Raw genomic sequence first — 12,564 nt, 5'->3', positions numbered from 1 at the left:
TCAAGTAGAACAAAGTTTCCAACTGCTCTGTTACGCACTTCTCTTCCTCCGTTTTGGTCTTTAGCTGCACCTCCAGATCCTCGATTCGTGATTCGAGGGCCGAATTTTTCATCAGTGCTGCGGGCAACTCCTTCGCATCCCGCTCGTACTCCTGCGTCTGCTTGCGCAGTTCGGAAATTTCCCGCTGCTTCAGATCGAGCACACACCGCAAGCTGTCCACCTCATCTTGCAACACCTGCAGATGGTTGATGTTGCCGGAGGATCGGTTAAGCTGCAGCGGGCTAGGCGATGAACAGGAAAGAGCGACGCCGTTTCCGAGTGATGTGCCATTTTGGCCCACTGGTTCCACGGACCCATTGCGGCTCTGCCGCAGCACGACACACTCGTCCTTTGTGATGGTCAACTTCTCCTCTAGTTCGCGCTCTTTTCGTTCTGTTTCTCGGCGCATCCGCTCCATGTCGCGGTTCAGACCGTTAATCTGTTCCGTAAGCTCACGTTCGCGCATGGCCGCAGCCTGCAACCGTTCGCTAAAAGCAAGCTCGCTCGAGTGCACCTTATCGCGCAGCTCATTTTCTGTGCAGCTGAGGGCGTTAATTCGCTGCAACAGATCAATTTCCCGCACCCGGGAGTTCTCCAGCTCGGTAGCTTGTTCGGCAAGCTTCGTTTCGTAGCCATCGATCCGGGAGAGCAGCTCACGGGTGTAGGACTCTTTCACGTGGATCTGATCGTCTAACGCGGCAATTCGATCGTCGGCACAGCGTTGCTGCTCGCTTAGACAAGATTCAACTGCAAAAAATAAGATTCAGTTTAAACATAGGTACGCTACAAACACTAGCAAAAAAGGTAATCAAACATACCTCTAGTCAGCTCACAGCGATGCAGCTCTTGAAGCTCTGTTTCACGTTCGGTCGTTTCTAGAAGCTGTTGCTTCAGTGCCTGGTTGTTGGTACGCTCTTCATCGAGTATGGACTTTGTTTCCTGGAGATTGGCGGTGGTCTTCTGGTGTGCCGTCTTGATTGTGGGACAGGAGAAGGCATCCAACTGTGCAGAATGAAGATAAGAAAATGATTAGCGATACAGCTCTACTATTATGCACTTAATTCGAACACATATTGACGCACCAGAAAGAAATGAAATCTACGAAACATCTCTGAACCTGAGCGAAATTCCAAGCACAACCCGTTTGCTAGCTTGTCCGATCATCTTATGACTCGAACAACTACCGTGCATTCAATGATCGGACGAAATCAATCTTCCAACCGATTCACGAGCAAATGAAACACTTCATCTTTTGATTCGCAGCCGCGTAACACCGTTCCCCTGTCTGATGTTACAGATGATTGGACAGCTCTTGTTACACGGTGTTCGCGATCGTGACTAATCACGTCGCACCCAGAAACTAGAGAAACCAATCGATAGGAAGTCTGTAGAATCGAATATATTACTTCCTGCCGACTCTAGCGAATAGCATAAAGTGACTGCCGTGTGAAGCTGCACAAGGGTCTCGCATGAAACGAGGAAAGAGCACAGGTGAATGCAACTGTGTTAACGTTACCTGTAGGGGATTATCCACAGCCGAACAAATATATGCGACCCTTTCAAATATGCGTATGATTTGCAATGATTATAATCCACCCCAAAGCTCGGTACGCTAGTCACATGGTCATTTGGATTTTACTGTCTGCACCACAGGCATTCAGCGGCTTAACTGATATGAATAAACTTATTTGTGTCCCTTTGTAACACCATCCTCTGACCAGCAACTTTCGGCACAAAGTTTATAATATCGACTATATCACAACGGTTTTGAAAACACTATAAGCTTTTTTAACACCCAAATACCCTGCACTATGCGTTTTCAAATACACTGTTATGTATGTGCCACGAAACTTACCATAATTAAATCGTACTCAATCATAGTGTTGAGTCCCAACCAATCTAACGGTGCATAGATTGACCACCAAACTAATGCTAACTATGCAGAATTCCAACACTCCTTAATTGACACAAGTCCACTTCGTCTCAATTTTGTTTTGTTCTTCCACTCAACCACGTGGACTCTTAGCTTATAAAATATGTTTCACACAGAATGACACAGTACCAAACCAAGATCGCATTTGCGACCTTTCGTAGTGATCGCCGGAAAGAAAGTGAAACTGAGTAGCAAATGCGTCTGCCGGCGAAGGACATTTCCAGACAAATGCAAGGGAAAAGCTTTTGCTTGTGGTAGACATAATTTTTCCAAAACTACCTGCACTATGTACGATGAGAAAGTGAACCACGCACACAAATCCGTTTATTTTACCCAGTCTTTTTACCCATGGATGAAACAGGACATATGTAAAATAGACACCCCGTAGCACAACAGGTACGGAATCGATTCGTGTAACGTTCACCAAGCAGCCATCCCTTGGTTTACAACCGCACAGCAGCAAGTCCTTTGCCTACCTTTTGGTTGGGTCGATGATCTTGACGAGCCTGTGCCTGTGACCTCCGTCGAGAGAACAGGATGCAGCAGATCACAACAAAAATAGCACAACCGACCACTGCTAAGCTAAGCACGCATTGGAATTCCTGTGGTAAATGATAGTTCCCCATATCATGCTTAGCATGTATTTGCGATGTGATAACCTTCTCTGACTGACGTCTTAGCGTTGTCTACTTTCGTCAAGAAAGAAGATAGGTGTGCAAGCAACCGAAATCACTCTTAACCAATGCATTTACGATAAGATAAGAAAAGGCTTATATCGACACATCGGACACGCTAAACACTGAATGTTTGAAACGTAAATAAGATCTAAAACCCGCCTAATAAAGTAGAATGCTCCCTAGGTGGAATGCTACAAGTTGAGCAGGGTTGTTGGAAATTTCCTTACACCGACACTCAAATATAAAATGCAAATATCACCAATCGAAGGGCGAAGGAGAAAAGGGTTGGTCAATGTAGTTTTACAACAAGTCCCTACTGCTTCGTATACCAAATCGAGCTTCAATCTGGAGACAATTGAAGCAACGGCATGAAAATCGCCGCCTTAATTCGTTTATGGTTTTCGTGAACCCTTTCCGTCGCTGTTCGTCATTAACAAACAAATTGAACCAACAGTATATGTTCAATTTATCAGCGCACTATTTTTAACGACGTCATTTGAGAAGTGTACCACCAAGGTTCTATTATTACACTTTCGACGAAAACTTCTGACATTTAAGCATGCCCTGTATGCTTGCTAGAAATTCGATTACTAATTTTTACCAACAGTTCAATACCATTATTACCTGAAATGTTTAAAAACTAGCTAAAATAAAGGGCAATTGGTAGGTAAAAATTACGATAAATTCCATGGAAAAACATAAGAGTAACCAATCGTTTACACTTTCTCTATGTTAAGTTAAAGCAACCTAAACTAACCGGTCGTTTCTACACGTACACGAACCTGGAATATCAATATAGTACTTTCCAGCTAATACCCGTAAATTTGCAAATGAAGGTCTAACATCCTCTACATATACATTGAACTTTTTTTTTTGCTTTTTCATATTCTTTACTTCTCTGGTAGGATACATTATTCAAATTATTGTTTGCTTGAGCCGCGAAACGATCCTTTGGGTGTATTATTAGCTGCTAAGTATCGTAATCCCTCTGTGAAAAGGAATATCCCACCATCCGTGTTATAGCAATGAAGCACTTTTGCGGATTTCTGGGACAATTGTTTGGGAGTGTTTAGGAATGTTCGATAGAGAAGGAAAATAAATCCACTTAAAATACCCGGCACATAATGGTGGCGTGAAGTATCGAAGAGAATAAGTGGTTTTCGTACGGAAAGAGACTATCATCCCTAAGCCCCCGATTTTGGTACTTTCCAGCGAATATTCCAATATCGAACATGTGGTCAAAGAGGGAAAATCTGTATCAGTAGGAAATTTGCATTTCCCAAAAACGTTCATGAAACCGCATTGAAACTAAATTTGGAAAAATCCGTACTCTACCTACGACGCTCATGGCAATTCGTTACTACCCAGGACTCGTAACGCATCAATTTGATCCAAGAGCATGCCCTAGCCAGTAAACTTCTTTTTTTTTTCGTCGAGACGATTTAATTTACATTTTTAATAACCCTGCTAGCCCCAAGGCACTGTCTTCCCAGCGGTATATGCCGCTGAAAATTCCCACACTGCACCCACAATCACCTGTGAATTATTGATTTTATTATAGGTTCACTTTACGTTTACTTTACGTTCTCATTTGCATACTGTCAGAGGGAATATTTCGCTTTCTAAAGGCTGCAAAGGGGATTCTCTCGCTGCACTTGATTGTGCGGGTGGTCCTCAGTAGGATGCTAGAGCGTGCGGTAGTATGAAGGTTTTTCCCCTCTGCAGCCCATCTTTCGTAAGTCGCATTCAGTGAAGCTTGTGAATTGCGGGACACGGCTGCTGATGACACATTTGCATTTTATTACACTGGAACATTATCAGGTTAGCCTTGCACACTTGATGGAAATGTTTCATACTGATCCCTTACGAACGCTGGGGAAATTCCAAACTTTGAATGTCCTTTCACTGGCATCCTCACGACGTGCCGGGAAATGATGGAGCTTTTGTTATTCTAATTTTAAGAGCAAATAATTGCTCAGGTGTAAGGAAACACCGAAAGGATAGTAGTCTGGGAAATGGTAGCACATAAAATTGCAGAACTTTGCTAGAAGCATTGCGGTGTAGTAGTGGCGTTGGATTTGATAAATATTCATGAGAAAAGTGCAATCAACGCTGAGGGCTAAACGCCTGCAATTTTTCAGGTTCCCACGGTCATGTGTAGGAAAAAGAAAAATATGGACCGTTGATTATGAACCATCATATTTCTGTTTCATTCCAATCCCTCCCAAAACAAGTTGATTAAACGTTACTGATTTACGTGATATCCTGAACATAGTTTAGAAAGATGTGTTCAGATCGAGCTTATTAAAAAATAACGCCTTCAACATCGTACAGAACATACCCCAGAGCTTATTCTTGACCCTACGTCGCTGAAGCATCATACTTCCCAGTTTTTTCTTACTACCTACAACCTTTACTCCGTTACAGCACAAGCCACCTGTTGCTGGTTTCGGACCGCGACCGAGTGATGTCATAAACGGTCGGCTTCTTTTACAGCGCGTCCCATTTGAACGCACAATGAAATAAAATATTTAGACAAACTCCCGCCCCTTTATCGCACCTTTCGCCAACAGGTGACCTATGGCTTGAGGTAATGTAGCTCAACACGGGTAATGTAGCTCAATTTTTCACAGTCCCAACGAACGCTGGCTGGCGATTCGTTCTGACCATCGACCATCCCTTTCACTGGACAGCCAGCATCGGTTCATAACATACGCTACCTAGATAAATTGCCTTGCTGACCAATGTACAGTGTGCATTTCAATCACAGTCTATTCGTGATAGTGGACAGATATCGTTGCAGGCTCCACACAGTCATAAGTTGTACAGCCTACAACATCAGATGACGAAGGCGTTGTGCATGAGTCAGCCCTTGATGAGGAACCAACCGATCTGCATGTTGAATCAGAAACTTGCGCCGCTTTTCTAGGTCACAACACTTTTCCGAAACAACACCCGCAAACTCGCAGCCAAGCAAGCCAAATCATGCTGCGTTTGTAGTCGCAGGGTACATAACGGAATTCGTGCAGCAGATAGAAAAACCTAGGATAGATCCGTTTGCACTACCTGGACGCACAACTAGAGCATAAATCATCGGATTTGTACCCCGCACGTGGGCATAGCAATCGGAAGCCAAAATAAACAAACCACCAGTCGCGGCGACCAACCAACAACGACGAATCGATGCTACGTGCGGAAACCAGCAACGGCAGCAATAACACACGGTATCCTGTCGCGGATGGTGCTGTGAAGCCTAACTTCCTGCGGATACCGCATCAAATCGCACGCCAATCGGTGATCAGAATAACCCGACAGCATCCTCTAGCATGAGGTTTGCTGGTTCACCAGAAGCGTCTGAAACCAATTCAGTGTTTTGGTTGAACGAAATGTGTGCGGAAACATACAGATAAATTTAGAATAAAAACTCGTATTTATTTTACGAGTTCGAGTATTGTTCTCTTCAAGGAGCACCGATACCATTGAAGCGTGAAATAAAATCCGGAACATATAGATGATAGCAGCTTCCATACTTACATTAAAAACTAGGTATTGTATTAAAACTCCCAACGCTTCCACGCCCTTCTGGGCATGGTTGAGCAAACTAATATCGACCAGCTCGGGCCCTTTGCCACTGCCGCTGTTATCGATGGTCTGAGCCGGTTCACGATGAGGGCCGTTCGCAATACGATCCAGCGGTTGGTGCTGGCGCAGTTGATCACAGGGTGTTTTCGGTTGGCCCACCGATCGTGTTTCAGCTTCTTCGCGAGTCGTGGCACCATTTCGTAGGTCCACCGCTTCCGAGCTCGCTTTTGTCGGTTCCCCAACGCTGGGGGTGGTAGCGTCACAAATCAGCAACGGCGAGCTGGACTTATCCAAAATGATGGTTCCATTGCGCTGGACCGCTTTGACCGTGGACGTCGTCGTCGCCGTCGTCGTGGCCACTCCGCCGCCATTGCTAGCGGGATGTTGTGAGTGATGGTTTAGCAAATGCTGTTGGCTCGGCTGATGATTCGTCGCCGTGGTCGTACCCGCGCTGGAACCGGTGGAGGATCGTAGGAGGGATTTTGCCAGCGGCTTTGGTGAGTTGTTGCTGCTGGCGATTGCAGCGACGACGGATGATTTCGACGTCGGAGTCGGTCCTGAGAGGCGGTTGTGATCTGAAGGAGTAGGAAATGCAAGAAAAACAATATAACTAAATACTCTTGTACTTACATTAATACTGATTCGTTTCTAGTTGAAGAGAATCATCTAGTTCTCAATGCAATTATTATAATGGTTTCTTAATTCAAAGACAGCTTTAATTACAGGTAAATAAAAATAGGAAGTGATGCGTTTCCGGTTTTCTAAACAACAGAACATAGCTAGAAAGAACGCTTTTTCCACAACAGTTACGGTACAGATCGTTAAGTTTTACAGCCTCAGTGAAAACCTCATATCTCAAGTACTCGCACTAGTAAATTTCTTGCTCATTTGCTCGTTGTAGACTAACGACCGGATACAGCGGCACATATGTGTTCATTCAACTTTTTCCGCACGGTTGCGTTTTATTCGGTGAAAAATAGATGCAAGGTTTCATCAGCTGGGCGGAAAGCTTTGAACGCTAGCTCTAGTACACAGGGGTTAAGGTCTGGTGGAAATTAAATACGCTCAATGTTTATTCAAGCCCCATCCTAAATTATGTAATGCAAATATCCACCCGTAAACTATAGACATTACATGATTTAAGTGCATTGAATTACTTTTGGATGTTATGAGTGCCGACACAGTCGTGGAACGGTATTTCTACATGTTCATACTTAAAAAAAAAACCGGTGATACGAAATATGGCAGTATCGATTTCATGGTTTTCATAAGACGATTTCCCGCGCATCAATAACATGCAAGATGCTTTGTTTATCGTTAACGGTATGCCAAAATAAAAAGCAAATTAAAAAAAAACCACAGGCATGTATACTTTATTTCGCCAGGAAAGTAATAACACTCAAATATGTTTGAGCAATCATCATAGGAAGCAAACAATTCTTCGCTGAAATATGCAAACAGTGCCAAAGGTGTGAATGGACTTATAATTTCTGCTTTCATGCTTGACATCCCTCTCGATTTCTATCGTGGTAGATTACTTGGATACGAACTACTTCCTTCCTTGCTCTACCCATGCTTCGTGAAAGCCGTATAATAGGCTCAGCAATCTTTTTCCAATTCGAATACGATTAGAATTAATTTCTTCACGAGAAGCACCGATGGCGGAATTTGAATCGTGATGTCCATTTTTTGCTACAAACCGGATATGGCAGTAAATAATGCGTAAAATAGCAAAGTGTGAAACATTAACATGACAGGAGCTAGCGTGAAAAAACAAATGAACCTCCTTATATCGAGCCCCAAACCATATATAACACACTGAATGGATTCGGCCGGGTTGCTGAACGCACACGCGATGTAAATGAGCTAGGGGTATTTCAAATTCATGCTGCAATGCGTACAGCATTTCCTATAATCGACCGGCGATGCTTGACGCTGGTTACCATGAGTATCCATTATTTCTAGTTAGGTAAAGGCTTGTCAAACGGACTCGAAATTATCGTACAGGGGGTTTAAAGCAGAAGAAAAACGATTTAAAGCAGAAGGAAGACGGTAAAATGTGGAAAGTTAAGAGTCTTTCATTACAACATCGTGTGATTGGTTACTATCAACACACTTAATGCAACGTCTATGCTAATGATAGTGTTGGTCACTTTTGTTGATTTGCTTGAAAAGTTCCACTTGACCCAGCACAAGGCGTCCATTCATGCAATCAGTTATGGCTATGCGATTTTTGCTTTCATTTGATCATTTAACAACAGTTGTACCAAGCAACAGCTTTCACCGTTGGAAGAAGCATCCTTGCGTCAAACGAACGTTTAGCTCAATATCCCCATCACTTAATTCAGTTCACTAAAATATAGATTGTTCTCATTTCCCCTAACTCCAGGAATAAAAACTAAATGCAATTCAGTCGAATCAACGCGAATGTATTCTGTTACTTTTTTTTCTAAAGTAATTTAAGTCGTAGTTAATTAAAATCGCCGACGATATCTCCATGCTTATCATCCTTAGTCAATTTATTAACAGCCAGGACTGTTAGCCGCAAAGGACAGCGGCTAGGACAGTGCACCAACGGCTCCAGCTTTGTCGCGTGTAATACACATTTAAAAGCGAGTAAGAAATGCAGGTCGACCCATAGGATAAAGTGAAATAAATGGCGACCATCAGCGTGACACTAACACCTCCAGCCAATTGAAATAATTTGTTCATTCAATTATGCTGTACCATTCTACGGTACACCATTTGAAGCCGCCGCCGGAATAGAGCCAGCCGTGATTTGGCCGTTATTTACGAAAAGAAACTCCTCTTCACAACACTTAAGTTGAAGCTGGTGAAACTATCACGACATCCAGGTCGCGATGTCGGAGTTGGAACGAGAACCTTGTTAACACCATTTGATGCTCTCTTAACCTCGTTCCGTTTCTTCTCGAGTAAATTAGACGACGCACACTCATATTTGCGTACAGTTGGTCGGAGAGCTGGGCAGAGGCAACGTTCATCATATGCTACAACCATCGTATACCTTCATCAGTTCAATCGCAATGTTCGGCACACCCACGCTTGCTTGGACGCCTTTGAGGTCGCAGTAGACAACAATTTTGAAGACACATGTGTGATACCATCTTCGGTATGCTTATGCGTTAGCGAAGGAAGAGCCATCGAAAGTCCAAGAGTATACTTTCAAACGTGGATCCTGTGGAGGACTGACCACCGGCGTGCGTAGAGACAGCACGATGGCGTCATCACGCAACATAAATGTTTGCTTTACGCACATTGCGAAGCATTTCAAACAGACAAGAAAGAAGGAGAATTTTGACCCAACCTAATATGGTTTTGGTAGGTATATGTTGAATGACAAATGATGATCAAATCTACATTTTGTTTAATTTTCAACACTAAGATTGATAGCAGATTTTAAAGTAATGTTAGGCAGTCATGCAGATAAGCCAACTTATCATAAAACAAATCTGATATTTGAAAACTATTTATATCAATAGAAATATGCAATTTCTTTTTTCAAAACTCATAAACGGCCACTTTTCCGAATCCCAACCATAAATCCCATAATGCTCAAGCAAATGAAGCACTCTTGGCAAGCTGCCCGGAAAATGTTTTGAACGCCATTTTAGCAATCGCGGAGCACTTTGCGCGTGGCCTAGCTAACCTTGGGAAGCGATAAGTCAGGCGAAAAAGTCGGGATGTTTCGGGAAGTAATAAATTGACTACCGGACCAGAGATGACGTCAATCAACGCGATCGTAGCTCGATGAGAGGGAGCACGATAAACACTGAGTGAGGAACAAGAAAAGTGCATTCCCAACGTTTCGGTTTTGATGAGATCGAGCAAGAGAGAGTGAGAGATAACGAAAAGGCTATGGTTTCTAACATAGACTCATGCTAACTGGTGGAAGAAAGATGAAAGCAAACAAAAAACTACCTTGAGAAAGCTGTTTACGCAAGAAGATTTTCCTTTCGGCCAAGTGATATATTTTTATCCCACCAAGCGACAAGCAAAACCGCTGCATCCGGTGAAATAGTATGGGAAACAGTGTTTGATGGTAACGAGAGGCGACAGTACCATTTATAGGTGGCGCTAGATGTTACCATGAGTTTATTCAACCGTGATGGCTTTAATTACGATAGCTAAGTGTGAACTGATGGTTCCCATAAAAATCACAATAACCGATCAAACGAAACCGTTGAAGGTGTGTAGAACAATTTGAAATAAAAAATTACATAAACCAAGCGCGACACCATAAAAATTGGTGAGCACATGAATCGAGTTGCATTCTCTCAAACGTCCGAATATGAAAAAAACATATTGAAAAAAGCAAAAAAAAAACAAACACGACTCATTTAAGTTTGAAGCGTCCCCACTACCAATGAGACGCCATGAGCTGGGGTAGGTATTTAGCTCCATTCATGACAGCAACCGTTTTGCAGCGTTTTTTCAATCAATCATTTGCCTGCTTCCTGCTCAACCGTGGTGCGACGTGAGGAAAACTGTATCAGGAAGTCGCAACAACAACGCCGCCGACGACAAACGATGACGGCAATTAGTTTCGGTTACGCTAAGAAACCGAAAGTTAGCCATCACTCAGCCTCAACAACCCGCGGCGTTAGCCGAGTTCCACGCGGTTCCGATGCGAGTCCGCGCGCGTTGTCTGTCTTCACCGTGATGGCAACAACGGCAGTTCCGCCGTGGTGAAACAATGACAGCCAAAGTTGCCCGTATCTCCGGCAGGCCTCCCGACCGTACACTAGTCCGGGTATCGCCTTTAGGTCCCACTGCGTCACTTCCTGCTGGAGTCAGTGCTGGCCAGAGGTGACACAAGAGGAGACACAAAATTTACCCACCATTTTGGAGCCACCGCCATGTAACAGCCAGATGACGGAGCTGTATAAAAGTCTTTCTTTTTTTGGGTGGCCTCTTATGAAACCTCTTGTGCCACCCAAACCAGTCACTTCCATTCCAGTGCTCGGTGACGGTCTGACGCGCGCACGGTGGAAGCAGGAAACCTATCCGTTTCCAAAACAAACCCGATACTTGCAGTTAATTGTTGTCTCTTCCGCCTTAACTACGCCCGGGGGCGCACCAATTTCCAACACCAGTCAGCGGTGCTGGACGGTTATGCGTTTCAGTGTTGTTTCGTCCATTTTCGAGGGTGTCTTATTTCTACGGACAGTTATCTACCTCTCGAGGTAACGCAGTGGAGACACGATTTTATTTTTCCATCACATCAATTACCACGCGCCGATATCGTTTCCGATTTACCCGGCGGGAATTTTTCCTCAACGACTGATCGAATCGGTACAGGAGTTCGACCGTGTGTAGATTCAGGTAGAAAGGGAAATCTCACAGAGCGCTGCCCGGATATATCGGTAACCATTTCCAGCTCCCGGTACCGCATTGACAGAGTCTGACAGGAAGTGAGGTGTTGTTTCAACGAACGGGCCACCTCCATGTCGCTGATGAAGTGCAAGGTGAATTTTGGGTACCCTGCATTCCGTAGGATGGTGCAGTTTAGGAAAACATTGTAAAACAACAAAAAAACGAGGCACAGAAAAACTCCACAGCAGAAAACATCGTGTTCAATGCGAGCACGTGTTATTCTAAGAGCAAGGTGCGCCTACTTCGCCCTGAACGGGTAGCATTGAGCAGACATTTATCCTCCCACGAGCGCCAATATTTTCGACCATTTTGCCCGGTAACAGTACTTGCTTGAAATACGCGAGTTTGGACGACCAAAAAAAAAGGGTCAACGTAGGTCCAAAAATAACATCCGCCCAGCTTGCGCCATCTACCCGTTAGCCGGACCAACCGGAGATCGAGAATCCGGGCAAGACGCCGGTGATCCGGCCACGTCGGAAGTCACCCAGGAGACGAGCGGATGCACGCCGTCCATTTTTGTTGCAATCGAGTTTTATTGTCAGCTCAAGTCCGGCTACCGTTGTGGGGTCGAAATGCATTCGTAGTTCCGTCTGCATCAGTTGAAACGTACTGCAACCGGTCGGTGGGTCGGGAACTTCTACGACCTCCTCCACATGGTTTGGTTTCAAATGGAATGCAACCGTGCCACCCTCGATACATGATGTCGTTGGTGCGATCGGATTGCATCATGGGTTCACCGTGGGCCGACTGACGAAGGTGGTGGCCCATAAAACTTCCGTACAACAACAAAAGATCAATCCCAAATCAACTCGCGGCTCGCTCCCGGTTTGCTCAATCTCACTCTCTTCTGGTCGTCCATTAGCATGCTTTCCATCCGTCGTTGTGTACTGATGGGGGGGTTTTCCTGCTTTATGATCTAAGCTCTGGGTGGGAAAATTC

The 12,564-nt window shown here is 44.4% G+C and overlaps 1 protein-coding gene across 1 annotated transcript in view; it reads right to left on the bottom strand.

Moving 5' to 3' along the window:
- Positions 1 to 12,564, bottom strand: part of LOC128723935 (serine-rich adhesin for platelets) — a 111,214-nt gene that overhangs the window by 3,754 nt on the left and 94,896 nt on the right. Inside the window, exons 8-10 of the mRNA XM_053817699.1 lie at positions 6,184 to 6,806; positions 858 to 1,041; positions 39 to 786 (exon numbers count right to left, since the gene is read on the bottom strand). Coding sequence (XP_053673674.1) covers positions 39 to 786; positions 858 to 1,041; positions 6,184 to 6,806 — 1,555 coding nt within the window. The remainder of the gene's footprint in view (positions 1 to 38; positions 787 to 857; positions 1,042 to 6,183; positions 6,807 to 12,564) is intronic.

Source organism: Anopheles nili, chromosome 3 (genome assembly GCF_943737925.1).
Source record: "Anopheles nili chromosome 3, idAnoNiliSN_F5_01, whole genome shotgun sequence".
NCBI lineage: Eukaryota > Metazoa > Arthropoda > Insecta > Diptera > Culicidae > Anopheles > Anopheles nili.
Note: the sequence above shows the minus strand (reverse complement) of the source record. Positions and strands in the feature narration are given on the sequence as shown.